The sequence below is a fragment of the Hyla sarda genome, chromosome 3 (assembly GCF_029499605.1).
Source record: "Hyla sarda isolate aHylSar1 chromosome 3, aHylSar1.hap1, whole genome shotgun sequence".
NCBI lineage: Eukaryota > Metazoa > Chordata > Amphibia > Anura > Hylidae > Hyla > Hyla sarda.
Window position 1 is genome coordinate 226,503,757 of NC_079191.1, and position 12,595 is coordinate 226,516,351.

General features: G+C 40.5%; 1 protein-coding gene across 7 annotated transcripts in view; it reads right to left on the reverse strand.

Moving 5' to 3' along the window:
- Positions 1-12,595, reverse strand: part of USP45 (ubiquitin specific peptidase 45) — a 170,693-nt gene that overhangs the window by 151,251 nt on the left and 6,847 nt on the right. For 6 of the 7 annotated variants that reach the window (XR_008891292.1, XM_056566172.1, XM_056566173.1 and 3 more), the window contains exons 3-4: positions 8,976-9,145; positions 709-809 (exon numbers count right to left, since the gene is read on the reverse strand). Coding sequence is in view for 5 of the 7 variants with exons in the window: in XM_056566172.1 (XP_056422147.1) it covers positions 709-809; positions 8,976-9,145 (271 nt within the window). In the remaining 2 variants the exon portion in view is untranslated. Of the gene's footprint in view, positions 1-708; positions 810-1,267; positions 2,066-8,975; positions 9,146-12,595 lie in introns of those variants that run through there. The other variant, XM_056566177.1, reaches the window with a different exon arrangement.

Genomic DNA, 12,595 nt, shown 5'->3' on the forward strand with positions numbered 1-12,595 from the left:
CATTGTTAAATGACATCATAAACAGCTGAAAATAGACAACCTCTAAATTTTGCATCCATCTTTCGAAAAAAAAAAAAAAATTGGACAATTTTTTTTTTTTTTTACTTTTTACGGCCCATTGTAGAACTCTAAGACTTTTTCAATGGTTGTCTCCCCACATTCTTTCAGCTAACTAAAAAAATAAAAAATAACAAAGACTGCGATGCTAAGTTTTTGTCTTTGTTTTGCAGGATAAGTTGCAGATTTTTTTAGGCAAATATAAGTTGGTGTTTTATGTATATGATTTTTTTAAATGGCAGAATAAAATTTTAAATTAATAATATTAATAAATAATATAAAATGAAGTTCCCTAAGTAAATTGAACTGTTCTGCAGAACAGAAATCAGCTATATCTAGAAACTCTAAAGAGAATGAAAGGGGTGGTGGTCACATGGTGCACCCCATCTCCATTCTAATAGAAAAAGTGGTTCCCATTTTTAAAAGTTAGTGTGTGTGTTTCCTTATCATGTGGATAACTTGTAATGCTGGGACAACCACTTTACAACATAGAAAAACAAGTGTGAAATCAGTCTTATATTGCTTGATCTGTCTTGCAGTCCTGCACTTACCGTATTTTGCTGCCTTATACAGCCTTTTAGTAGAAGTAGTATCTGTTAGCAGAACATATATATCAGTAGTTGGTATATTAGTAAACTATACATTACTTACCAAATAACCCAAGTGCTGAGGTTAACTGCAATGCAATGAGGCTCATTTTGAGATTGAAAATGCTTGAAGGAGTGTTGACATCCAGAGGTAGCACTGCAGCCCTACGTATGCAAAAAGTGCATTATAAATAATGTCACAACCACAAAAATAAAGCAACTAGACATATTGGGAAATTTTAGGGCAGGGATGCCCAACCTGTGGCTTGCAAACTGTGTGTGGCATGCAGGCTGTATTTCCTGTGTGCTTTCTGATTCCATTCTGCGTTGCCACTCCTGGCTACCTTGCCACACTCACAGAAGCATCTTCTGGCAGCCAGGTGAAGTGGTTGGAGATGGAAGCATTATGGTAGGCTTGCTGCCACCCAGTGCATGCTCAAGCAGTGGAATGGCATCCATGCCGCTAACTCTGCTTGGCACAGTGTCATGTTAAGGTAGTGGGGAGTACTTATTTGGGAGGGGGGGAGGTCCCAGGGGTGCAGTATATGGCTGTCATGAAGTACAACACAGATTTTTAAACGTGACGATCAGCTTAAAGCAACTAGACTTCACCCTGAACTCACCTCATCTCTCAATTGTGAAAGTGACTCTCAAAGAAGGGTTGAACACATATACAGAGACAATGTCTGCTTTTGACATGGAGACAATACGGTGGTCACTGGTGATTTTCTCTTCCGGACTCAGAACATCAGTGTTATTAACTCAGTTATAATTATAAGAAATAATATAGAACGTGTACATAAACTTTTGTTACGTACGCAGAGGGTACTAATCATACATGGGAAAATGGATATCTAAAGAGGACCTATAACATCCCGGGAAACCTGCTGCTCTATTACTTCATGTTAATGTTATATTAGCAGCAATGTAAGAAAGATGTGTATTATTGATCAGGTGGAGGAGTTAGCCAGAAGAAGCAGAAACTGAGGAAACACTTACCACAGCTTTCAGTGTGGAGTAGCTACTAGCTGTGTATACGCGAGAGACTCAGAAATTACAAGCAGATTGGTCTTTCTCTACAAGCAAATAATCACTTTATAAACAGCTATCTGGAAGATTAACTTTCTATAAGCTGTATCACTCTTTTAGCACGGCTGCATAACACATAGGAAAATCATGGCTGCCAATGAAAGAGGACATGTGGCCAGCCCCAATCAATCACAGACTGCACCAGGTGACACCAGCCTGATGGGGTGACACCATGACACTCTTTTCATCCCTCTAGGCTAACTAATAAGGGGAATCTAGGCTATCTACCTAATGTGGGCAAACTGCTACCTACCTATTGCTTTTTATTTTTTATTTTTGGGGGTGGGGGCAGCATTTCACTCTTGAACCCAGGCAGCACAATGTCTTGGGCCTGGGCGATCACGATCTGTGACGGGACGTCAGCGGCCGCTGGGCGGAGCTTTGGGGACGTGCCGACCTGACTGGTCCACACTGATCTGGTCTAGGCTGGACCTGTGTGGGTCAATCAGAACACGAGGACCAGCAAGTAGGTCAGTCAGAACATGAGGACCAATAAGCCAGCTTGGAAGAGTGGGGTGCACCTGACCCTGGTAAGCTAATGCCAGGGAGGAAAGGGTGCTGGGGGGGGGCTATCGGCTTTGGAGGGGGGTGGCTGCTGAGCTAAACAATGATGTGGGGTGCTATTACCGGGTGGGGCAGGGTTGCTGCCAGGAGGATGGTGCTGCCGATGGAGATGCTACTGCCAGGAGGGCCAGTAACACCCCCATCATCCACCAGCAACACCACCAATCCCCCCCTCCTGTGGTAATAGCATCAGCTAACGGATGATAAGGGGTGCTACTGCTGTTGTGGTATTGTATTCAAAAGGTGCACTGTATGGCAAGGTTATATTCAGAGGGCGCAGTGTGTGGTAGTATATTCAGAGGGCGCAAGGTGTGGTAGTATTATATTCAGAGAGCGCAGTGTATGGTAGTATTGTATTTAAAGGGTATGGTGTGTGGCAGGTTTATATTCAGAATGTACAGTGTGTGTTAGTATTATATTCAGAGGGTACAGTGTGTAGTAGTATTATATACAGTGGGTAAAGTGTGTGGTAGTATTATATTCAGTGGGTACTGTGTGTGGCAGTATTATATTCAGAGAATACAGTGTGTGGAAGGTTTATATTCAAAGAGTGCAGCGTATAGTAGTAATATATTTAGAGGATATAGGGGGAGATTTATCAAAACCTGTGCAAAGGAAAAGTTGCCCAGTGTCCCATAGCAACCAACCAGATCGCTTCTTTCATTTTGCAGAGGCCATGTTAAAAATAAAAGAAGCGATCTGATTGGTTCCTATGGGCAACTAGGTAACTTTTCCTATGGACAGGTTTTTATAAATCCCCCTCATAGTGTCTGTCAGGTTTATAATAATTATTGTTTTCATATAGAGGATGAGAATGCGCTGCCATAGTGAGGAGACGTCTGGGCGTCACATTCTGCAGAGAGAAGATTTAGTTGGAACAAGTCCTGGCGATATGTACCATCTGAATTAGATAAGGAAAGACTATAGAGAAGACGTCACCTGTAGTCACTGACATCATTGTGCATTCTCATCACTATGTCCTATCAGAGCTCTAGTAACTTGTAAGTTCTGCAGTTATGATGAGTGAAACTACAACTCCCAGCATAACCTTACCACTGCTTAAAGGGGTACTCCGCTGGAAAACATTTATTTATGAATTTTTATCAACTTTTGCCAGAAAGTTAAACAGATTTGTAAATTTCTATTTACTTCTATTTAAAAATCTTAATCCTTCCAGTACTTATCAGCTGCTGTATGCACCACAGGAAGTTCTTTTTTAATGTATTTTCTGTCTGACCACAGTGCACTCTGCTGACACCTCTGTCCATTTTAGTAACGGTCCATAGTAGGAGCAAATCCCCATAGCAACCCTATCCTGCTCTGGTCAGTTCCTGACATGGACAGAGGTGTCAGCAGAGAGCACTGTGGTCAGTCAGAAAGGAAATTCAAAAAGAAAATAACTTTCTGTGGAGCATACAGCAGCTGATAAGTACTGGAAGGATTAAGATAAGATTAATATTTTAAATAGAAGTAATGTACAAAATCTGTTTAACTTTCTGGCACCAGTTTATGTAAGAGAAAAAATGTTTTCCAGTGGCGTACCCCTTTAAGTCATTCTGGGAGATGTAGTTTTAAATGGTGAAAACTTCTTCAGCGCTTTCCCATTCTGTGACAATTGGTATAATTGATTATTATATTGGAATTTTTCACAATGTGCTACACCAGTGGCGACTGTCACAACAGGCTAAAAACTTACTTTGGGGGGGGGGGGGGGGGTGTAGGTATGAGGCGACACAATTTTCTACCCCAGCTTGTGACACCATCCCTAGCAACGCCACTGGTCCTTCTGTTCCTGAGATATGAGGGTTTATATTTTGTTTAACAATTCAGGGCATGAACTTAACTTTTAAAATAGGAGTGGATACAAGGTGATGGGTGTTCTTATACAGTCAGAGGGTGTGAATGTTGTACGAGGGGTGTGTATGCCTAATATGATCACACCCATTATTAAAATTAAGTTCATGCCCATCTGACTATATCCCTTAATTGTAAAGGTGGGTGATCAGGGCATCCTAAGCGATTTGTGACAGTAACCTCTAATTTTAAGGGTGTTGGCCACAGGTCCTCTTTAAAAAAGCACTCCAGGGTTTTGTTACTTTTGACTATATCATGCACACTTAACATCACTAGTCCTGCAGGGATATGTGTCTTATTTTAGCACAGCTGCACCCATTGCTTAATGGGAAAGGGGGGGGGGGGTGGATTTATCAAAACCTGTGCAGAGAAAAAGTTGACCAGTTGCTCATAGCAACCAATCAACTCGCTTCTTGCATTTTTGAAAAGGCCTCTGGAAAATGGAAGAAGCAATCTGATTGGTTGCTATGGGCAACTGGTCAGTTTTTCCTCACTACAAGTTTTGATAAATCTCCCCCAATGTGTCAGAGGAAGTGGTCTGTCTTGGGTCAGTTGGCTTCCTGTGACATTGTTTCTTGCGATTTTGGATTATTGCAGCAAAAATGCCAAAATACAGTAAAACCGCAATGTGAAAAATGCAATAAAAATTCAACATGCAAACACAGCCTGAAGACTTTCAATCTTCATAAAACATCTCAATTGTGATTATAAAAGTCAAATCAGTTTAACCTCTCTGCAATGTTTTTTCTAAAAGATACACTATGAATAAGAAAACGCATCAAAACTGCCTTCAACCCCCTTGTGAGCCTAATGAGTTCACCATGGTAAACACCAGCAGTAGCAGCCTGATTAGATGAATAGGTGCTGTGATCAAACTCCACACCCTCAACCAGAGAATTTACAGGAAATGTAGTCAGCATTAGAAATCCAGATCAGTTAGGAATTTGCCTGCCTCATCAATTTAAACAAATAAGCACACATCATACACAAGAACCTCTACATTATTCTCTTATAATCGCCAATGCTGTACTATATTAGAAAAAAAATAAAGAAAATCCCAGAGTGCTTCCTTAACATTGAGTATAAATTTGAGGCGGATCTGAGTCTTGCTGCCAATTGGGATCCATTAGTGAATCAATTCATCAAGTTTATAATTTTGTCTGTTGATATTCTGTAGGTCCATACGATTAAAATGATACCCTACTTATATAGGTTTGATTTTGTTGTACTTCTGGAAAAAATCATAACTACATGCAGGAAAATTTATACGTTTAAAATTGTCATCTTCTGACCCTTATAAAAACTTTATTTTTCCGCGTACGGGGTGGTATGAGGGCAAATTTTTGCGTCGTGATCTGAAGTTTTAAGCGGTACCATTTTTGTTTTGATCTGACTTTTTGATCGCTTTTTATTCCTTTTTTTTTATGGTATGAAAAGTGACCAAAAATACGCTATTTTGGACCTTGGATTTTTTTTTTTTGCGCGTATGCTATTAACCGTGCAGTTTAATTTACAATTTATTTTTATAGTTTGGACATTTACGCACTTGGTGATACCATATATGTTTATGTTTATTATGGTTATATATTTTTTATATGGAATTTGGGAAAAGGTGGGGTGATTTAAACTTAATAAGGAAGGGGTTAAAGTGTGTGTTTTTAATTTTTTTTTTTTTTTTTACAACTTTAGTCCCCTTAGGAGACTTTTAGGAGGAATAATTTGATTCCTCATACAGATCAATGGGGCAATAGGGTTACATACAATCCCATTGATCTGTGTGCTCTGCGCTCAATTGATAAAGCCTGGCCCTGCCAGGCTTTATCATTCTGTGCACCGAAGCCACCGCAGCAGGAGAGGTAAGCCCTCACACTACCTCAGCAGTGGATCTCCCCCCCCCCCCCCCCTGCAATCGCGCTGTGGGGGGCGATCCTGCCCACTGGACCACCAGGAAATGGATACAGGCACCTTTAGACGCCGCATCGGCGATCTAAAGGGTTAATAGCCGGCCGCGGCAATCGCCGCATGTCGGCTATTAAAGCCGGCCCCCAGCTACAGGAATCAACTGGGTGCCGGCATGACGCGGGCTCCTGTCATACCCCGTTAACGCCCATTGGACGAGTATAGACGTCCATGGTCGTTATCGGGTTAAAGTCCCATGCGAAGCAATGGGAAGTGTATGTTCCCACATAACTTCCGTATGGCTGGAGATATTCCAATACCTGGTACACATATTACGGGTCGGGATAGGAGGTCGGGATATGACAACAATATAGGAGGACAGGATATGAAGTCAAAAGCTTCCTCCTTTGTTGATTTTCCTCCCCAACAAGGATTAGGAAGGAAAAACCAGGCAACGCCGGGTACTCAGCTAGTGTAAGAATAAATATAGTGGTTGTGGAAATCATCGCCAGCATCCATATATGATGTATACATACATTTGATATTTAACAGATACAAGGTCAACAATTCAAAGTGCAGTATAAATAGAACGGACTGGAATAAGGGAGCAGTTTTAACAAGGACAGGAGGTCCTATCATATTTCGTGTAGAGAACTTGATTTCCTGTCTAACTAAAGGAAATGTCTCTAGTTTCACAAACTAAGATGTATTTATTGTCACTGCATTGTGCCATCCATTTAATACAAGTTTCTAAGTCACAGAAGCTTTTTATTCAAGGTGCTCTTATTTCAATGAGTAGAACATGGTAGAGCACATCAATAACCATGCATCATAAACTTCAGTAGTGATGAGGACACTTTCCCAAAGAAAATTAGGAAGACGTATCATACATTAAAAAGAGGACAACAATTTCTGAATTTCTTTTTTTAATTAAATCAAAGTTACAGTGCTATGTCCTTCGGTTACACTACTGAGAATGTTTTATTTCTGCCATGTAAAGTCTTTGGAACAAATCTCCAAATATCTGTATATAGTGGGGGAGATTTACCAACACCTGGGTAGAGGAAGAGTGTGCAGTTGCCCATAGAAACCAGATTGCTTATTAAGCAACTGCACCACTTTTCCTTTACACAGGTTTTGATAAATCTTCCCCTGTATGTTTAAGAATGGAACCCACAATAAATCAGCAGCCATTTTGTTAAGATACACAGATAAAATCCTCCTTATAGAATTAGGGAAAGTTCATACTATGGAGATTTCGAGCAGAATTGTCTTGCAGCAGCCTCCCGTTGATGTTAAAGGGGTACTCTACTGCCCCAGCATCTGGAACATTTAGTTTCTAACGCTAGGTGCGGGCTGCCAGGGTTGTGATGCCCCCTCCCATAGACTTGAATTGAGGGGGCGTGGTGTGAGGTAACGAGGGGCATGGCTGTGACATGACGACCCCTTTAGCCCGCACCCAGCGTTCAGAACAAAAATGTTCCGGATGCTGGGGTTGTGGAATTTGCTTTAAAGGAATTCCGCTGCACAGTTCAAAAAGGAACTGGACTCCACTGAAAGAATATACATGTTCATTCTTTGGCCAGAATCTGTCCAGAACTGCACTGCAGTCAATAGGACGGCATGTTATATCCCGCGGACATTAAAGAGATTATTATAGCGCTTAATATAGACTTATCCCTGGGGCCCCTCTTAACCAATGATTGGCTGAGCGGGCCGTTAATTCTGATCAGCCAAAGCACATCTCTGAAGGTGGGCGACCAAGCACGCTGGGGAGAATCGGTGGACCCTGCATGCAGAAGTAAAAGACGAGCCTTGTACAGGAAATCACCGGCATGGTACCAGCATTCAGACCCTCGGTGGACAGACATTTATTTTATCCCCTATCCTTTGAATAAGGAATACGTTTCTATAAAGTGCATAAATAAACCCTATAAGTGTCGATTCCAATGGAAGCAGCTGCACGCCGGGTGAAAGTTCTGTGTGAACAAACACTTAGTGTAGTCATACACATTACATTGTTTGCAGGTTCGTCAAAAAATTATTTTGTGTGTGTTAGGCTGGGTTCACACCATGTTTTTGCAGTACAGTTCCCATATACATTTCGAATTTGAAAACCGTACGGAACCGTATTGAAAACCGCATAAATTGACTCTCCATTAAAAACCGTATGCCAAAAGATGCATCAGGTTGTGTCCGTTTTGCATCCTGTACGGTTTTGTCAGTTTTTTTCCTGTACCCAAAACCGCAGCCTACCACGGTTTTTGGTCCGGGTGAAAAACCGTATTGAAATGTAAACATTATTTTATAACATGGGAGTCAATGGGAACCGTACAGAACTGTATATGCGTACGGTTCCATCCAATTTTCACCATACGGTTTAAGACTTTGCACAATTTTTTTTCTTGGAATTTCAATCAAACAAGTGAAACTTTATTCATAATGGAATGAAAAGTTAAAAACATATGTTTTTTTTCTTTAAAAAAAAACAGATGCTACTGTACATCATTTTTCAAACCGTATACGGACTAAAATTCGTACACACGTTTTGAAAAACAGTTTAGTCAGGTTTTGAGGAATCCGTTCATCAAACTGATACGGGAACTGTATTGCAAAAACGTGGTGTGAACCCAGCCTTAGGGTGCCTACATTTTCCCCTGACTACAGAAATCTGGAAAAAGAAGGATCAGACTGTTGGTTACACATGTTGAAAACTATTTTTTTTTTAAGGAGATAAGCTGCAGAAGTGAGGAAAACATGATTCTGAAATGGTTGCTCCAGACAAAGATAACAATACCATTTTAGTAATAGAAGTTCTATTAATAAATGTTCTATTTATAATTAGAAATCCTTGATCCACTTCTCCGTAAGCAGAAAAACCTAAAAATAACTAAACCAATTCAGCATTTTATGACTAATAATCACCTGATGGCCGCATTTAAGGCACAGCCAAACATCCACTGGAGGAGCAAACTCTCCATCCTTCGTCCTTCTCTCCTTCATGCATTCAGTACACATGGACCACACATTCTGGGACACTGCTTTCTTCACCTGAGTCACATCCACTGCTTGGCTCACATGGTGGCAGGTAAGACCTGTAAATACAGAATAAATTTCGAGAGCCTTCCAACAAAGATGCATCAGGCCTTATATGAAGCATACAAACAGTATGAGCGCTGCTGCAGATTACTTATGCAAGACCGTGACAAGGGGTAAGCTCTCCTCCAATAGCGATGTGACTGGTGCAATGGTGAGAGGAAACCTTACTGTAATTATTCCTCAGTGGTCCTTCAGATTTTCTAATTTTATAAAAATAATTTTGAATGTGAACTTTGTTGTAACACATTGTCTAGTTATGTATAGGACTCCACAGGTAGCAGCGGACACAACAGGTTCTACACACTGGATGCATCCCCACCACCATACATAGAAAAAGCCTCGCCAACGCTTCTGTTACCAACAAAGGATGGAGGAAGAAGTGTTCTAGCCCAGCAAAGGAGAGCAGATATTCTGATAGAGTAATCTCTTTTGGACAGCTTTTAATAAGGATGATGGGAAAACTGGCAGGGGACGTGTTGTGTCCTTGCCAAAGTTCCCTTGTAAGATAGCCAGCAAAAGCCATCAGGGTTGCCGGCTGGTAAGCACTGATTTCTAGTCACAGCTTGTCAGTCACATCAGTTACTAGTTTAGGAAATTCGGAGAATGGATCATTCCCAGCGGTGGCACCACCACAATCACCTAGTTATCCTATACCTTAAGAAAGAGGATACATTTTGATTGTTAGATTACCCCTTAACCCCTTATGGACCAGGGGTTTTTCAGTTTTTGCACTTTTGTTTTTTTTCTATTTACCTTAAAAAAAATCATAACTCTCAATTTTGCACCTAAAAATCCATACGATGGCTTATTTTTTGCGCCACCAATTCTACTTTGTAATGACATCAGTCATTTTACCCAAAAATCTACGAAGAAACGAAAAAAAAAATCATTGTGCGACAAAATTGAAGAAAAAAAAACACAATTTTGTAACTTTTTAGGGCTTTCGTTTCTACACAGTACATTTTTTTTTTTTTAAATGACACCTTATCTTTATTCTCTAGGTCCATACGATTAAGAAGATACCCTACTTATATAGGTTTGATTTTGTAATATTTCTGGAAAAAAAATCATAACTACAAGCGGGAAAATGTATATGTTTAAAATTGTCATCTTCTGACCCCTATAACTTTTTTTTTTTCAGCGTAAGGGGTGGTATGAGGATTCATTTTTTGCGCCGTGATCTGACATTTTCAGCGGATCCATTTTTTTTTTATCGGACATTGTGATCACTTTTTATTCATATTTCCATGATATAAAAAGTGACCAAAAATACACTATTTTGGAATTTTTTTTGCGTGTACACCATTGACCGTGCGGTTTAATTAACTATATATTTTTATAATTCGGACATTTACGCACATGGCGATACCACATATGTTTATTTTTATTTACATTTTTCGTTTTTTTTTTATGGGAAAAGGGGGGTGATTCAAACTTTTTTTTAGGGAAGGGGTTAAATGATCTTTATTCACTTTTTTTTTCTCCACTTTTTTCTTTTGCAATGTTATAGCTTCCATAGGGGGCTACAGTGGGGATCAAAAGTTTGGGCACCCCAGGTAAAAATTTGTATTAATGTGCATAAAGAAGCCAAGGAAAGATGGAAAAATCTCCAAAAGGCATCAAATTACAGATTAGACATTCTTATAATATGTTAACAAAAGTTCGATTTTATTTCCATCATTTACACTTTCAAAATAACAGAAAACAAAAAAATGGCGTCTGCAATAGTTTTGGCACCCTTCAGAGTTAATATCTTGTACTGCCCCCTTTGGCAAGTATCACAGCTTGTAAACGCTTTTTGTAACCAGCCAAGAGTCTCAATTCTTGTTTGAGGTATCTTTGCCCATTCTTCCTTACAAAAGTCTTCCAGTTCTTTGAGATTTCTTGGCTGTCTGTCACGCACTGCTCTTTTAAGGTCTATTCATAGATTTTCAATTATGTTGAGGTCAGGAGATTGTGAAGGCCATTGCAAAACCTTCAGTTTACGCCCCTGGATTTCGAGGTGCGTTTAGGATCATTATCCATTTGTAGAAGCCATCCGCTCTTTAACTTCAGCTTTTTCACAGATGGCATCAAGTTAGCATCCATAATTTGCTGAAATTTTATTGAATCCATTTTTCCTTCTACTCGTGAGATGTTCCCTGGGCCACTGGCTGCAATACAACCCTAAAGCATGATTGATCCACCTCCATGCTTAACAGTTGGACAGAGGTTCTTTTCATTAAAGGGGTATTCCAGGCCAAAACTTTTTTTTTTATATATCAACTGGCTCCGCAAAGTTAAACAGAGTTGTAAATTACTTCTATTAAAAAATCTTAATCCTTCCAATAGTTATTAGCTTCTGAAGTTGAGTTGTTGTTTTCTGTCTAACTGCTCTCTGATGACTCATATCCCGGGAGCTGTGCAGTTCCTATGGGGATATTTTCCTATCATGCACAGCTCCCGGGACGGGACATCATCATTGAGCAGTTAGACAGAAAACTTCAGAAGCTAATAACTATTGGAAGGATTAAGATTTTTTAATAGAAGGAATTTACAAATCTGTTTAACTTTCCGGAGCCAGTTGATATATATAAAAAAAGGTTTTGCCTGGAATAACCCTTTAAATTTTGTTCCCCTTCTCCAAACGTACCTTTGCTCATTTCGGCCAAAAAGTTAAATTTTAACCTCATCGATCCACAGAACTTTTTCCAAAATGCATCATGTTCACTTGCAAAGTTCAAACGCTAATTTTTGTGGTGAGGACGTAGAAGAGGTTTTCTTCTGATGACTCTTCCATGAAGACGATATTTGTACAAGTATCTCTTTATAGTGGAATAGTGTACCACAACTTCAGTGTCTGCCAGATCTTTCTGGAGGGATTGTGCAGTCAAACGTGGGTTTTGAATAGTTTTTCTCACAATCCTGCGAGCTGTTCTGTCTGATATTTTCTTGGTCTTCCAGATCTTGCTTTAACTTCCACTGTTCCTGATGACTGCCATTTCTTAAAGGGGTTGTCCACTGCCCTGCCTTCCGGAGCTCCGCTCGCAGCGTCCGGAAGTTCATTACTCCGAACGCTGTGTGCAGGCTTCCGTGTTCGAGGCCGACCCCTCGGGACATCACGCCCGCCCCCTGAACGAAAGTCTATTGGAAGGGGGAGTGACAGCGGTCGCGCCCTCTTCCCATAGACTTTCGTTGAGGGGTGGGCATGACGTCACGAGGGGGCGGGAGTGACGTCACGAGGGGACGGCCTCAAACACGGAAGCCCGCACACAGCATTTGGAGTAATGAACTTCCGGATGCTGCAAGCGGAGCTCCGAAAGGCAGGGCAGCAGACAACCCCTTTAATTACATTTCGAACAGAGGATATTGGCATCTGAAAATGTTTTGCTATCTTCTTATAGCTTTCTCCAGCTTTGTGAGCATCAACTATTTTCAGTTTCAGATTTCTAGACTACTGCTAGAAG